Here is a 15,911-nt window from a genome sequence, read left to right on the forward strand (position 1 = left end):
CACGCTACACTAGCGCCTCTAGCGGCGAATTCATACGCGATAGCCTTCATTGGCTCATTTATATTTGTAGTTCTACAAACATTTACGCTGCATGAAGAGATGTTGAGTTTCCACCAGTGATGTGCGAGGACATGTTGCGAGGAACGTGTTTTTCATGCACCAATAGAAACGCTTCATTTAACTATCTTCGCACAGCACATCTCTAGTGGAAACAGTTGCGCGGAGCGAAGCGAGGTAAATGAATCGTTTCTACTGATTCATGAAAAACACATTCGCAACATCCTCGCACATCTCTGGTGAAAACGGAGCCTTATGTAGAATTTCGTTTCTGTCCTTTCGCTGATTGTATATAAATGAGCTTGCTAGCGTCTAGTTTTATAAAAAAAAGTAATGATCCTTTAAATGCATTCACTGCCAAGGCTCGGAACCGGTTTATAAAATCGACCTTTTCTTACTCATTTTTATAAAGCTTAAACGAAGTAACCGTAAACGAGGGCTACCCGCGACTAGCTTTGCCACTATATGCGTACTTTTCTAACCATCCAAGTTAGAAAGAGATGGGTCGATGTTAATTTTTGTAAATCTTGTTTTCGAGAGTAAAAAGTACAAATATAATGATGAAGCGAATCGCGGCTGAGTCTTCCACTACGAGCGGACCATTTTTTCCCGTTGTTTTTTGAGTATAAGACATCTTTACTTGTAAAATCATTGGAGCAGAACGCGGGCTAAACAGTCAGTTATGCTCGTAATGGAAGGCAAGCATTATCCTTATCTAATATATTTACACATATTTTTTGGATACAACGAAATGTCTAATTTACATTTCTACACAATTATAATTGTCATGATTGTACAAAGTGTTTCATTTTAATTTATAACATCTATGCGTTGGCTTAAAAATGATACAGCATTGCGAATCTTTGATGAATAATACCAAATATAGGCCAGAGGCGTTGTCTGCCATTCTTGGAATCTCTAAAGATTTCTTCACTTTTTTCTGTCACACGGTGTAAGACGGGGGTAGAAAGGGATGGTCACGCGACGTGACGAAAGATCCAAGAATTACAACGTTAGCTCTCGCGTCAGTGCATATAGTGCACACGTCTCGGATTGCCAAGGACCCGTATTTGGTTCCCGGTCTCTACATTTATTTTCTTCTTTTTCAATATGTTCTGGTTACAGGAAGATAGTAACATTCTACTTAATTAACGCCTCTTACATCGATGATGGACTTTATTAGAAAGAAATTAAAATAGTTGCATCGTTATGTAAGTATATTATTCACATTTCACACAGGCAGTATTTACTTAGCTTTGATTTTTAGGTATTTAGTGTGAGACCGTTTATCTTTGGTATTATTCATCTGGATTCTGAATACAATGCGGATTTTAGGTAAATATAATTGACAATAAAAACCAGTTGTGTAAAGCTTAAAGAGTAAACATATAAAGTGTCAGTTTCTGACACAATAATTAAATATATTCAATATATTATCATCTACATAAACACAGAAATATCAACAATATCTCAAGACAGTATCTTTTGCTTCGAAAATTCTTAAGTCAATTTGACAAACATTTGTAGTTTGAGTTCTTAACGCGATGTTTTTGAGATCTATCTGGTAAACAATGTTGAAAATTTGTACGTACTTTGTCGCATGCCTTACTTCGAATATGTATTTGCACTTATTTTGAACGAACATATTAACCCTTAAATAATAAATTAAATAATTAAGCTTGTAGTCTTTAAATGGTCAGAATAAGTAAAAAATTATGCAGTCAATAATTCCATGCTAGGTAGGTTAACCTTACTGGAAAGCCACATTTTTGACCACCCCTGTGAGCTTCATTTCTAAACCTCCCTTTTATTATAGTTACCTAATTAACGTGTCCAAATTCTCTGTTGCCACTATCCCTCTGTAAGCCTTCAGTCCACAAGAGGGCGTTATTCATATTGAGAATCCATGGTCTAAACGTCTGATAAAATCGAAGGTAGGTAATATCCAGCGTTTCAACGGCGTTTTTCTCTTCATTACCGTTTTGGCAAGTAATAAAAAGAAATAATGCTAGCTTTTAAATTATTATGAAAACTAAAGACAATACCGATGCTTCAACTAGTTAGTGTGATCAAAATTATTTTGACTTGTACTTTCGTTGAGCTAATAAACGAGATGGTAATGACGTTAAACCCAGCGGGCAATCGCTAGAATATTCACCCAGGTACGGTCACCATCATAATGGTACATAACCACTTAACAGCCACAGTATCCAGTCGTGACAGCCAATAGAATGCCTAAGACGCCACGTTCATCTATACACGACCAACGTTCAACTCGAAATTAATCCTTCTGCAATGGAATTAAAAATCAAGTTGATTTGTCGCGTTTTCTGTGTCGTACAGAGCACTTCATTTGTTTTGTGGCGGTGAAGAGGTTCTCTGTAGCGCTGAACAATCCACGACTTAAATAATCAGCGTTAATATCTAATGAATGATTAAGCATATAACAGTTTAGTGCTCTATTCAGGTCCCTATAAGCTCGACCTCGCTTGTTATTATGGTAGCGAGACCACTTTTTTTCGAGTTCAGAATAAATCCCAATTCGCCCATGGGTCCTATCAAGCAAGTTCTAAATTAAGCGGTGCCAACTCTATAACTGTATTATTAACACGATTGGAACGGTCTTGGGAGGTCCAATGTGCCAAACACGTGGTGTAAGCATACGAAATAAGAAGCCAGTGTCATTACCAGTTTCATCGGGTTTCAAACATAGAACCTGATAAACCCACACTAGTACAAAGTTAAAGTCACCAACACAAAAACAATAGTGCTATCTTGTCAACATACAAAAAAATCATAATAGGCCTCGCTACGCTTCTCTTAATTCGTCGTGCATCTCTTTCACGTCAATCTAGTTAGAATAAGACAAAATACAGGTAAAGCAACTTTGTTCTGGCAAAATAATTTGTTATAGCTACTGATTTTCGGGGACCTCAAGCTTCCCTGAGCTGACCTCAAGGGTGATTTTCGGGGTTTGAGGGTTTAAAGTTGGCACCGTTCTGTGATTTCGCACCTATGGTTGTGGATAGGGTTCAGACCCGGTGAGGTTTCCGCTGCGGGGACACTATCTTCAGCATGGTGACGATCGGAGCTTCAAAGGCGACTGATATCACGAATGCCAGGAAATATGATATCACTGTGAGCCCCAGGAAAAGAACAAACTGGAAAAAAATAAACATTTTAGATGATATTTCTGAATAAAATGAGGATGATGGTTTTTTTTATTCGACTGGATGGCAAACGAGCAAGTGGGTCTCCTGATGGTAAGAGATCACCACCGCCCATAAACATCTGGAACACCAGGGTTATTGCAGATGCGTTGCCAACCTAGAGGCCTAAGATGGGATACCTTAAGTGCCAGTAACTTGACCGGCTGTCTTACTCTCCACGCCGAAACACAACAGTGCAAGCACTGCTGCTTCACGGCAGGATTAGCGAGCAAGATGGTGGTAGCAATCCGGGCGGACCTTGCACAAGGTCCTACCACCTGCCATGCTGAGAATGATATTAAAATACATATTTACGATCTTGGAGTACTACAAATCAACATGATCATCATATAAGCCATAGGACGTCCACTGTTGGACATACCCCTCCCCCATAGACCTCCAGTTGCCTCGGTCGGAAGCGGCTTGCATCCACCGTGAACCCGCGACTTTAACCAGGTCGCCCGTCCATCTCGTTGGTGGACGTCCTACGCTGCGTATGCCGATCCGCGGCCTTTACTCGAGAACTTTTCGGCCCCAACGGCCATCCGTTCTCCGTGCTATATGGCCCGCCCATTGCCACTTCAACGAGCTGATTCGCTTGGCTATGTCGGTGACCCTTGTTCTTCTACGTATCTCCTCATTTCTGAAGCGATGATCATGACAATGTAAACAGTATGAGCTTACCACAAGCAGCTCCCCAAGATGAATGGGATGCGTCAGATGCATAGCCACGTATCGTAGCACCACTGGATGCACCAGGTAGGCGCAGTACGTCACACGAGAGAACGGGTACAGGATCGGTGCTGACAACAGCGGTTCCACCCAACCTGGTGATGAGAAGAAGCGTTGAGTGCTTTATTTAGATAGGACATGTTGACAATACGACAATACTCACTTATAGTTCTTATAGGTAGATTTTACTGCGTACAGGTAGCGAAGTTTGCTACATTCTTGACACAGTGGTCGTGGTCGGTTTGAGGATCAGGAGTGAACCTTCACGACAACTTTCTTGGGAAAATAGTGTGATGGTCTGCCACCCCTCGCTTGCCGGTTTGTTTCATAAACCAACAATCGTTTTAATGCGTCTGACCATAATAACAGTCACATAAACTACTATAGTTCGCTAGTCATACCGTAATTTTTGTCAGAATCATCGTTTGTCATATTTTTTTTCCCACTGACACATTACAGTTTTTGAAATTATTAAATGGTCATCCTATAGAAAACTATAGGTTAGGTTAGGTTTGTTTTATAACAACTCTGAACAATTATTCGATTCTGAGAAAAAAGAGTCATAACAAACCATCGTTCTGACAAACATTACATTCGGACTTCCAATAAGTATGCGAGCCGATATGGACCTATCATCATCATCATATCAACCCTAGGACGTCCATTGCTGGACATAGGCCTCCCCCATATACCCCCCATTGCTTTAGTTGGAAGCGGCCAGCGTCCACCGTGAACCCACGTCTTTAATCACAGGCCTTATTGCCTAACGCGCGGGCTCCCTCCATCTCTTTCTGTCACCATCTTACACCGTTAGACAGAAAGAAATAATGGATGTCCATCTCGTTGGTGGTTGCGAATTCGAAAACTTTTTTTACGAGTGACTTTAAAAATAAAGATCATGGAAACTGAATGTAAGTACCTCCATGTCCCGTGGAGCACGCAATTATAATCCACCCGACGCACGCAGCCCAGAGGGAGTGAGAGAGCGCGCTATAGATGGCCGCCGAAGCTACGCCCAGCTCGGTCTTGTACAGGCCGAAGATCAGGAACAGAAAGGTCGCTGTGCAGATCACCCAGCCAATCCAAGCCCATACCTAGAAGAGTACGTAGGTATGTTAAAGAGTTGAAGTCATATGCCATGTCCTATTGTGCAACAACAATGTGGCACAGAGTAAAATATATCCTAAGGCTCCCATTACCCATACCTATGATTTTTATGTATTTAAATATTTCCGACGAAACATGAATTCGATGAAGCAAGAATCCTGTGAAACAAGAGTCCGCCGAAACAAGAATTCGTTGAAACAAAAATCTGAGGAAACAGCAATTCAACAGCACATGATAGCTTGCATCTTTTAAAGGCTTGAAATGATATATCGTGTACAAAAAGCCCGTTTCTTTTAAGTCTCCCGCCGACCATCAATGCTCAGTGTTAGGGCACTTTCAGACTAGTGCTTTTTCTGCGCCTATACTCGTAACCCGTGTGGTAAAAGGCGTACCTGCAGGGCTACTACGAAACTCGAAACTCGAAGTTCGTGTCGTGCGGTCCCTCTGACACTTATACTATTTAATACGAGAGCGAAAGGGGCGGTACGACACGAACTTCGAGTTTCTAGTTTCGTAGTAGCCCTGCTGTACGCACATACTCGCGCTTCCAAAAACGAGCTGATACGCGCAAATAAAACGGGTTCTCTGCCTTTTGCCGAAGTATTTTTCCCAAAATGTTTCATTTGAAAAACTGTTTTATTTCCCAACTCCCGATTTTCTCTGAAACCATGTTTTTTCTGAACTTTCATAAAACAAACCTAACCTATCCTACTGCATTCTATGAAACCATAAGAAAATACAGTAACAAAAGTTTTGGTTTCGTAGAAAATTGACAGTTGGGAAATAAAACAGTTGACGAATGAAACATTCGGGAAAAAACATTTCTGCGAGCAGGATACCACTATCGATTCCTTACTCTGCTCATCCGGATCTTGAGATTAGTCTTGAATAATATCCAGCCCGTAGCCATCCCCACGAGATAAGGACCCAGTCTGGTCCAGGGCTTGTCATAGATCTTGTCGAACTGCGTGAAGGGATCCTCGCTGTTGGGGATGTGGTCGTTGCTCCAGGAGACGTAGCCCGTGGTCAGGAGAGAGGAGATGAAGAACACGAGGGTTAGGGCGGCTGAGAGCTTGAAGTGGCTGGAATACAGACAGAATTGATTGTTGGTACCGAAATTTAGACAACGAAAGAAAAAAGAAAGAACAATATTTTATTTCCTAATACGAGCACAATTTTTACAACGTAATGGTGATGAAAGGGTCCCCTTCCCACTCAGCATGTGTTGCTAACATAGTGCGTGCAGCAACACTAATTTTCCGCACTTTTTCAAATTGTAGACCCAGTAGTACAGGCTGTTAAAGCTTGAGAGGGCCGGCTGAGGTAGAGATATTGAAATAGCTGAATTATGATTTGTTACCTTGTGGCTAAGATTAGAAGGATTGCACTGACGGCGTAGAACTGTGTGTCATCCGACAAATACCAACTCCAGAGCATGCACTGTGGACAATAGTAATAAATAACAACATTTTAGTAAGTGAAACGAAATTGATACACAAACTTTTAAAGAATAACCAAATAGTTCAACCATTTTACACTCGAAATGAGACGTTCCAAAGGGGCGTCCTCATCTTGATTATTCGTCGTTAATTCAGTTTCGTTAAAGCACGACACAAAACGAATATCGATACCAATAGAGACTACCATCTACTGCCATAATCTTTTCGTTATAAGATGCTGATAAACTTGAGCGTACATTTGTTAACAAAACATCGAGCATTCGCTGTTTTTATTTCGTCGACTAGACAACACAGAGCTAAGCATAGAGCCAACATTGCTACGTGCATTTACGCGATCATTAACTTATAGGGAACGCTCTATTAATGCTCGTCAAAACATTTTCATCATTTAAGCTCTGAAAGTAGGTTGCATTTAACTTGAAATCCGTGTTGTAAATGCGATTTACATTTTTAGGGATGCAAGTAGGTCAATTTGAAATCGAATGGTGCTTCTTTGTATTCACGAACTGGTAAAAATGGAGATTGTAATGCGTGATACTCACCTGTCACCTCCAACCGGCATTTGTACCTATTCCATTTTGACCGCGGGCTTCCTAGATGGCGCTAAAGTATAATTGCACACGGGCACAGCGGTGTTAGGGGCGCCGGCGCCGGCCGCGGCCCTTTGTACCTATTCCATTTTGACCGCGCGCTTCCTAGATGACGCTAAAGTAATAAATTGCACACGGGCGCAGCGGTGTTAGGGGCGCCGGCGCCGGCCGCGCCCTTTGTACCTATTCCATTTTGACCGCGCGCTTCCTAGATGGCGCTAAAGTAATAATTGCACACGGGCGCAGCGGTGTTAGGGGCGCCGGCGCCGGCCGCGGCCCTTTGTACCTATTCAATTTTGACCGCGCGCTTCCTAGATGGCGCTAAAGTAATAATTGCACACGGGCGCAGCGGTGTTAGGGGCGCCGGCGCCGGCCGCGGCACTTTGTACCTATTCCATTTTGACCGCGCGCTTCCTAGATGGCGCTAAAGTAATAATTGCACACGGGCCCTACATGGGCTATAGACGCCGCTGTTAAAACTGTCACAATTCCTAAATTTTAGTGGGTTTGTAGGTACGTCATAAAAACATACTGTTAATAAGTTACACAGCCAACAAGCTACGGGCCAAGCCACGCCACGCCTTGAGATACGCCCAAGATAGGGTTCCGTAGCCATTACGATAAAATCAAGTAATATTTTTCTAAGGAAGGAAGCCTTAGGCTGCTATTTACTCTAAGAATATATAGTTATAATTTTCCTTGTAAGTTTGATACATTTTTGCCCCATCCTGAATTTTTCCAAATTTTCCACCCAACAGTTTAGATTTTAATGAAAAATTGCACTATAAAGTTGAATATTTCGCAAACAGATCACTGAATAGAAAAATCGCATCGGCAATCCCGCAATTGTTTAAAAAGAGCTATCCAACAATACCCCACACTATTGGGTTAGTCGAGAAAAAAACACCAACTACTATGGGAGGTACCCTAAAAAATGTTTTTTATATTTTTTTATATTACCACTTTTTCGGCGTGACTGACATATGTATATTCATGCCAAATTACAGCTTTCTAGTAGTAACGGTCTCTCAGACAGACAGACGGACAGACATGGCGAAACTTAAGGGTTCCTAGTTGACTGCGGACCCTAAAAAGTTGTTTGACCCTTATTATTACAAATGAACGCTCAAGTTTATCATAGCTATAGCTAGTAGCACCTTCAGAAGCTTACCATCTGTTCAACTGGGAACAAGGTGTTGATATACAACAGGTTCCTCCACCAGTACTTGGGGCAGGTCTCGTGGTCCATCGCCGGTGGCTCGAAGACTGCGTTGTGAGCGAACCACTTCATGGTCACCTCCACCACTCCCAGCATGAAGAGGTACGGCGCGGTCAGTCTGAGGATTAGTGAGGGTTGAGAAACTCATCATTATTATCATCATCGTTGGACACAGGGCTCCCCCATAGACCTTCAGTTGCTTCGGTTGGAAGTGGCCTGCATCCACCGCGACGCGTGGCATTAACATGGTTTCCGTCCATCTTAACAGTTGGTGGACGTCCTACACTGCACTTGCCAGTTCGCCGGTCCATTCGAGAACTATTCAGCCCCAAGGGCCATCTGTTCTCCGTGCTATATGGCCTGCCCATTGTCAGTTCAACGAGCTTATTCCCTTGGCGATGTCGGTGACCAACGTTATGTAGCTTTTTAAGTTTAACTTCACGACGATGTTTTGGTGTGAAATATTTTGCAGAATGCCGCATTATGTTGAATTAGTGTGTAGAATGTTTGAATGAATGACATTGAAACTGAAGCGTCAACTTCTTAAGCGTTATATCTTATATATTACAATTGAATACAATGATTCTTTATGTAATAATATACATAGTAAGCAGTACAGTAAAAAGAGTTACCAACAAAGAAAAAATCCAAGTAAAGCAATATGCAACATTAATGGCAGATACATTTTTGTTGTAGGCAATATTAAGAACTTATGTCCTTATCTGATATATGATAGATGCATCTCCTGAACTGATAGCGCATGCTAACTAAATGACTAATGAGCAGGTTCTGGTCTTACCTGGCAAACCTGTATCCCATGAGTCCGAAGAACTGCAGCAGACCGGAGGTGAGTTTCCGCCGGCCCTTCGTGAGGAGGTCCAGCTTGCCTTTAGCATTCGTTCGGAAGTAGAGGAACGACACGAGCATGCCTCTGCAAAGGTGAGGATATACTTTAAAAGATTGGCGGAAGAAGCTTTTATTTACGAGTAGCAAGAGAAAGAGAAAAAGCTAATTAAAGAAAACATGCGATACAAGTTGGGTCAAACTTTCTTGTTTGTTATTCGGACCTTATTCGGACCCATAGAGAGATAGTCCTTAGTAATGGACTTGTTAATGCGACAAAAATGTACGCTCCATTAATTTTAACCACAGAAATCATAGAAACTCATGGTTTTAATGAGTTGTCCAGGGGACGTAACTATGGCAAAGAGGTACGAGAAAAAGTTGACCAAACCTGTTTATTCTACAAAGAAATCACATAAAAATACTAAATGAAAATAAAAAAAAGAAGAAATTGGATCATTAAATTAAAGCTAAAATATAAACTAGTTCCTTGAAATTAAATTGAATCTAAAAATGCCCTCGTGGCATTGCGCCCAAAAGGCTGCCAGCCTTTTGGTCTTCAGTTGTGTCAACCAGGCACTTTTGCAAATCTTTTTAGAGTAGAAGCGCGCCAGGACCCCATGGACCCAGGTTCCCGAAGCTGGTTTGAAAACTACTGGTTCTTGCTTTGATAAATCTGAACAGTGCCTACCCGAGGCAGAAGAACGTGTCGACGCTGTACACTGCACTGATGATGAGCTGGAACCAGAAGCTCTTCTCCAGGATAGCCCGAAGAGCCGTGTTGTCGGCGTACTGGAAGTTAACATAATAAGTCAATTGGTAATGTTACAATTACCAAGCACTTTCAGTCACACGAGAGCGTATGTGGTTCAGCTGTACTGTGTCACAATCATGTACTGTAATTTGTATAGTTACAGTGCAGGTTACCATGTACTTAACATTAGGCTTTGGCACTACGGATCATTCCGATTTGCCTTTGAATAAAAATAAAATGGTTTTGGTTACCGCTGGAGTACACGAGTTCTTGAGTGGGAACCGCGTCTTGGCAAACGTAGTGTAGGGCGCCCTCCGGCCAGGTGGAGTGACGATTTGCGAATGTCTGCTGGTAGAAGCTGCATGCGTCTAGCCGAGGACAGGGCGCAATGGCGCTCTTTGGGGGAGGCCTATGTCCAGCAGTGGACTGCTATCGATCGATGATGATGATGATAAAAATGGTTTTGAATTAGACCCATGTCATGGAATTATACGTACTTTGTTTCCGAAGGAGACTCCATACCTAACAATGGTTTTCCAGCTGATGAAGTATACGCTCTATATATAAGCCTATTTATTAACATAACATACATATTACCTGTGTGCCAAATGTAACGCAAATTCGTTCAATAGTTTTTGCGTGAAAGAGTACAAAGTAGGTATCTACTTTGTTTCCGAAGGAGACTCCATACCTAACAATGGTTTTCCAGCTGATGAAATATACGCACCTTGAAGACGACAATGCACGTGTGCCCAAATATGACCCACACCATTGATAGGGAGCGGAGACCGTGCACCACCGGCACTGTGTCGGAACCAACGGTCTGGTCGAATATCTGAAGAACGTTGGCCTTCATCGAGAACGAGAGAAGTAACTCGGACCACACGCCTGCAAAAAATGGGTGAGCTGAGTGTACTGTGAGAACATTGAAAAAAATAGGAACTAGATTTAAAAGGGCTTCAACTTTGACTTTTTTGCTTGAAGGTGTCGTGCCATGACCGTAAAAGGGACGTGTCGTGTGAATGTCAAGCGTCGTGGAGACGACGGACGGGAAAACTTAGTGTAGGGTGTCCTGAGGCACGGACGTACGACCTTAAAAGGGTCGCTGGCGGCGTATAGATGCGCGGTTGAAAACAGAGTGTTGTGGCACGCTATGGAAGAGACCTACGTTCAGCAGTAGACAGACAGTGATTAATGTCATTCAAACTTTTTTGTAGGAAAATGGCTGATTCATGTCATTTTCATTTTTTTGTGAAGTACAGGAATTCAAATAAGTAGTGCACACAGATAATTTCATTCAATCCATGCCAACTCTTGTGAATCAATCTGTTTAGGGTTCATGTTTCGATATTTTTGATCACCTTGGCCACTCCGAAATATCTATGATGGCAACAATATTATTATATGTCTTGTCTTTTTCCTATTGTTATGTTAATTGTGATGTTTTTTATGACGTTAAATAAATGTATTTTCTTTCTTTCTTTAATACAAACTATCCCGTTTGTGAGGGTAGTTTTATTTTTATTTTTATACAGTATTATAGGCTTGAGCTTGGCCACAATCACGCCTGATGGAAAGCGAGGATGAGGCCTACGATGGAGCACGCTTGCCTAGTAAATGCTCATTCACCCAGGACTTGAAGTTTACTTACTGAGCTTGAGCTCGTCGTTTGTAGACGAGGTCTCCGCGGTGAGATGCTCCTCGGAGTTGTTCGTATTGATCGCGATATTGTTGTTCACGTTGTACATCGATTTTCCTGTAACGGTAACAGTTGAAACTCTTAGACCGTGCTGACCGAAAGTTTAAAAACTATTTGAATTAAAAAAAAAGTACCTGGGCGACCGACTTTGCTCGGGCTAAAGCTCGATAATAAGCGTTTTCCTAGAGATATTTACGACCAAGCTAAAAAAAATTTTTTATTTTACCGCTGATATGTATATTCATGACAAATTACAGCTTTCTATATACATATATACTATATACATATATACTAAGCGGGTCTAGGTTGAAGAAGAAGAAAAAGAAGATATACTAACGGTCTCTGAGCTTAGCCACGGACAGACAGACAGACGGACAGACATGGAAGCTTTAAGGGTTCCTAGTTCACCACGGAACCCTAAAAAGGTGGTGGAAAACAGGCCTTATTGTCTAACAACCTTTCGGTCACACGATATAAGAAGGATGATGTTAGAAAGAGATGGTGAAACCGATGGCGAGCGCTCTTGAGCCTCTGGTCTCCTTACCTTTAGCAACTGTGATGGCGTCTAGACCATTGAGGTCCAGTCGGATGTCGCGGCCGCTGCCGTCGGCCGCCATGTTGGCAGCGCGGCGTCGGCGCCGGCGCACGTCCCGCGCCAGCTTCATGTCGTACGCGGTCGCTGTCGTTAGGATGACTGCCATGATGCAGCACACGCCTCTGAGGAAGAATTAATATAAATATCAAGGGACAATGAGGGCTGTCGCGTATGACTTCGTCGCTAGAGGCGCTGGTGTAGCGAGAGGTCTCTGAAATGTCAAATGTCACTGTTTTTGGGTGAGCTACTCGGGTTTATTTATAATTAGAATAATTTTGTGAATATTTTGCAATACCTGAAATGAATTACATAGTACGGCAAATAATATGCCATACGGGGAAATTAATGTCTGTGCTTTGAGACAGTTTTGTCGTTCGAAAACCATTGTCTTCCCTTTATTCCAAGCAAAACGAGAACACAATACTGTGGCATGCTCGATATTTTTATGGTACATATTTAAGGTATTAAATATAATTTACAAATTTTGTTTTCACGTCCGTAATAACAAACTAACCACTATACTTCAGGCAGGACCTTTGTCTACAGTGGCGTCAACTGGTGAGCGCGAAAACGGTAGCCCTCATTGACACCAATGAGGGTTTTCCGACAGGCAAAATATCGCTAGATGGCGTTAGTATCGTGAGATCCGTTTGAAGTCTCAGTCTTGCTTGCGATTGGCTCATTTATATATTTAACCAATCACACCAATCACTAACGCCATCTACCCGGGTACTAGGCAACAGATATGCTTAAACTAGCCGTTACCCCTGACTCCATCCACGTTGAATTCGGTTAACGATATACCGAAGGAACTATGCAATTTTTCGGGATAAAACTATCCCATGTCTTTCACCGTGACTCAACTATGTGTATACCGAATTTCATTCAAATCAGTTCACGAGTTTAGACGTGAAGAATTGATAAACATACAAACATACTAAACTTTCGCATTTATAATATTAGTAGGATTACATTTTAGACAAAAGTTACACACGCCAAGAATATGTTAAAATTGTTTTCAGGTTTTCCTTTAGACGAGATAGTGACATCTATTGATACAAAAATAAACTAAAAGTCCGGCTTAACTGCGTTACTCAATGCTCGAGAAGTTTACTGGTTTTTGTAGAACACCAGCACCAATATATGACACAGCAAAGTGTGCAATATCTGATACGACTTTATTTCTAGGGCCGGTAGGGTGTGTCAGATAATTTTGCTCGCTCCGCTGTGTTAGATAATAATGCAGGTGACTCTAATTGATTATTTATTGTAATCCGAATATTAAATTAATTCGGAATCATTTAGCAAGTTGTTCAGATGTAGTACATAACTGTTTTTTTACCGTATTTGTCGGAAAAGTTCGTGTTTAACGTGTTCTCTCAATTAGCTTCACTAGCCTCACTTCGTTCGAGCGCCAGAAATATCTCGGGTGCAATGGGTCACTTTCAACCTTGGTTATCAATCTACTAATTCACTATCTCTGTAGCATCAGAGCACTATACAGATGTTCTAAAATCAGATCAATTTCAGAATAATTTAGCAGATCGTCAGGCAAGTTTGACGTAATATTTGTTTGGGCAGATGATGCAAAATAAGCTTTAAAAACAACTCGGCGTTTTGACAACTAGGTCACAATAAAAACCGGATTTCGAACGAGTAATTTGTAAATGCAGATGTAGTAAACATCATAAAAATAAATTGCAATAAAATATGATTAATAAGCAAGGCACCATTTCAACTTTCCGTAAGGTCACAACCTTAAAAGGGTCATTGGAGTCAAAACAATTAACGTATAAACTACAGTTCAAACCCTTATCCGGTAGGTAGTATGGCTCTAAATGCATTGTTCATGTGCGATCTTTAAATAAACCAATTTTCAATAAAAACGGCAATGGTCAATTTTTGTTTTCTCTTGACATTTTTAATCGACATTGAATTGGAAGTTCCTGATGAATAAATTGCCTATTAAACACAAATATGGATGAAAGAGTTTTTTTTTTAAATTTCAAGACCACGGGGCGCGGTAGCCTTTGCGGAAGTTTCCGGACATATTTACGATAAATAATGTCTTTTATTTTGAAGATTGCAAGGTTGATGGCCGGTTAAATCTTCAAAAGGATCAAGGTTCGAACACGGTGTCACACCTTTTGAGTCTTTCGAAATTTATGTGCAAAACTAGAGTTTACCCGCGGCTTCGTACGCGTAAACTATTCGATCTGGTAGTTACAATTTAAATTCCGGGATTTTACAAAATTCCCCTGGGAAATCCCAAAATTTATATCGTGATATTCATTGAGGTTGATAAAAAGTAGCCTATGTGTTATTCCAGACGTCCGGCTATCTACGTACCAAATTTCATCCCAATGCGTCTAGCCGTTTTAGCGTGAAGGAGTAACAAACACACACACACACACGCACACACAAAACTTTCGCATTTATAATATAAAGTAGGAAGTAGGATTTCTATTAAACTAGGACAGGTATGTCTCATCAGGCAGGCGAATACTAACGACGAGGTTTTGGTAATGCAACCTTTAAATTAAAAAGGTGAGAATTTATGGACAACTGAAGAGGTAAAATAAGGAATAAAATGCTGGCGCATTACCTAGTTTCGGAGGTAAAAAGGAGGGCACCTACTCTTCTCATTTACCTACTTCGGTGTGGACGAAGTCGCGGACAAAAGCTATTATGGTGAAACGATACTTTATTCAACTATCTATAATATAAAAGTGAACCGCCAGAACGGAAAAAAAGAGACAGAACAGGACGGCGCTCTACGACACCATTTTGACACGTTTTTCCCAAAAAACGCATTATGTCTTTGGAATTTTAAAGCAATTCGATTCTTTGACCTTGGGAATCGCGAAAAACTTGAGAAAATATGATATTGGGTGTATACATTTTGTGTATTAAGCAAAATAAAATCACAAGTTCGAATTTCGAGCCAAAAACGAGCGATCTATGCCAGTGTTGCCATTCAGGGATAAAGAAATCTATTAATTATCCTGCATTGCAGTCTGTAAAGCTCTTTACCCATTCATTGCCGCGCGCCAGATTACGCTGGGCTTAGAGTCATGAAATTTGGTATGTAGATAGCTGGATGTCTGAAATAACACATATGCTACTTTTATTGCAATATTCCCACGGGATAGTTGTTCTTAACACAATACCTCAATGAAGATTACGATATAAATTTTGGGATTTCCCACAGGAATTTTGTAACTAATTTAATTGTAACTACCAGATCGAATAGTTTACGCGTGCGAAGTCGCGGGTAAACTCTAGTCCTAAGTTAAACTCAATGCGCTACAAACTTCAATAAACTAAGATAAATGTCGTAATCTGATCCAGCAACCCGTTTATTACAAGCATAAAGTTACAGAAACGCAAAACATACTCTCAGCTCACGCAATAAAGTCTGATCTGATATAATTAGCTGACGACAGAACGAGTTCTGCAGAATTGTAGATGTGTAATGAAATTTTGTAAATTACACGCAATGTTGTGTAATATTGTTACACGCGCTGTTTTGACGGCGAAATTGTTTTGCAATTGAAAATTGCGACCTTGGATCTCGTTCTTTGGTGATTTGGGTGCAATATGTGGCTTTACACCTCTCCATTTCTTCCGTGGATGTTGTAAGAAG

The 15,911-nt window shown here is 41.2% G+C and overlaps 1 protein-coding gene across 1 annotated transcript in view; it reads right to left on the reverse strand.

The window, feature by feature from the left end:
• Positions 1–380: 380 nt before the first annotated feature.
• The window catches only part of LOC141434477 (nose resistant to fluoxetine protein 6-like), a 64,553-nt gene continuing 49,022 nt past the window's right edge, over positions 381–15,911 (reverse strand). The window contains exons 5-15 of the mRNA XM_074096924.1: positions 12,215–12,387; positions 11,623–11,727; positions 10,699–10,859; positions 9,909–10,009; positions 9,174–9,305; positions 8,327–8,492; positions 6,466–6,545; positions 5,962–6,187; positions 4,918–5,092; positions 3,951–4,093; positions 381–3,218 (exon numbers count right to left, since the gene is read on the reverse strand). Of these exons, the coding sequence (XP_073953025.1) occupies positions 3,090–3,218; positions 3,951–4,093; positions 4,918–5,092; positions 5,962–6,187; positions 6,466–6,545; positions 8,327–8,492; positions 9,174–9,305; positions 9,909–10,009; positions 10,699–10,859; positions 11,623–11,727; positions 12,215–12,387 (1,591 nt within the window). The 3' untranslated portion in view covers positions 381–3,089. The remainder of the gene's footprint in view (positions 3,219–3,950; positions 4,094–4,917; positions 5,093–5,961; positions 6,188–6,465; positions 6,546–8,326; positions 8,493–9,173; positions 9,306–9,908; positions 10,010–10,698; positions 10,860–11,622; positions 11,728–12,214; positions 12,388–15,911) is intronic.

Source organism: Choristoneura fumiferana, chromosome Z (assembly GCF_025370935.1).
Source record: "Choristoneura fumiferana chromosome Z, NRCan_CFum_1, whole genome shotgun sequence".
Classification (NCBI taxonomy): domain Eukaryota; kingdom Metazoa; phylum Arthropoda; class Insecta; order Lepidoptera; family Tortricidae; genus Choristoneura; species Choristoneura fumiferana.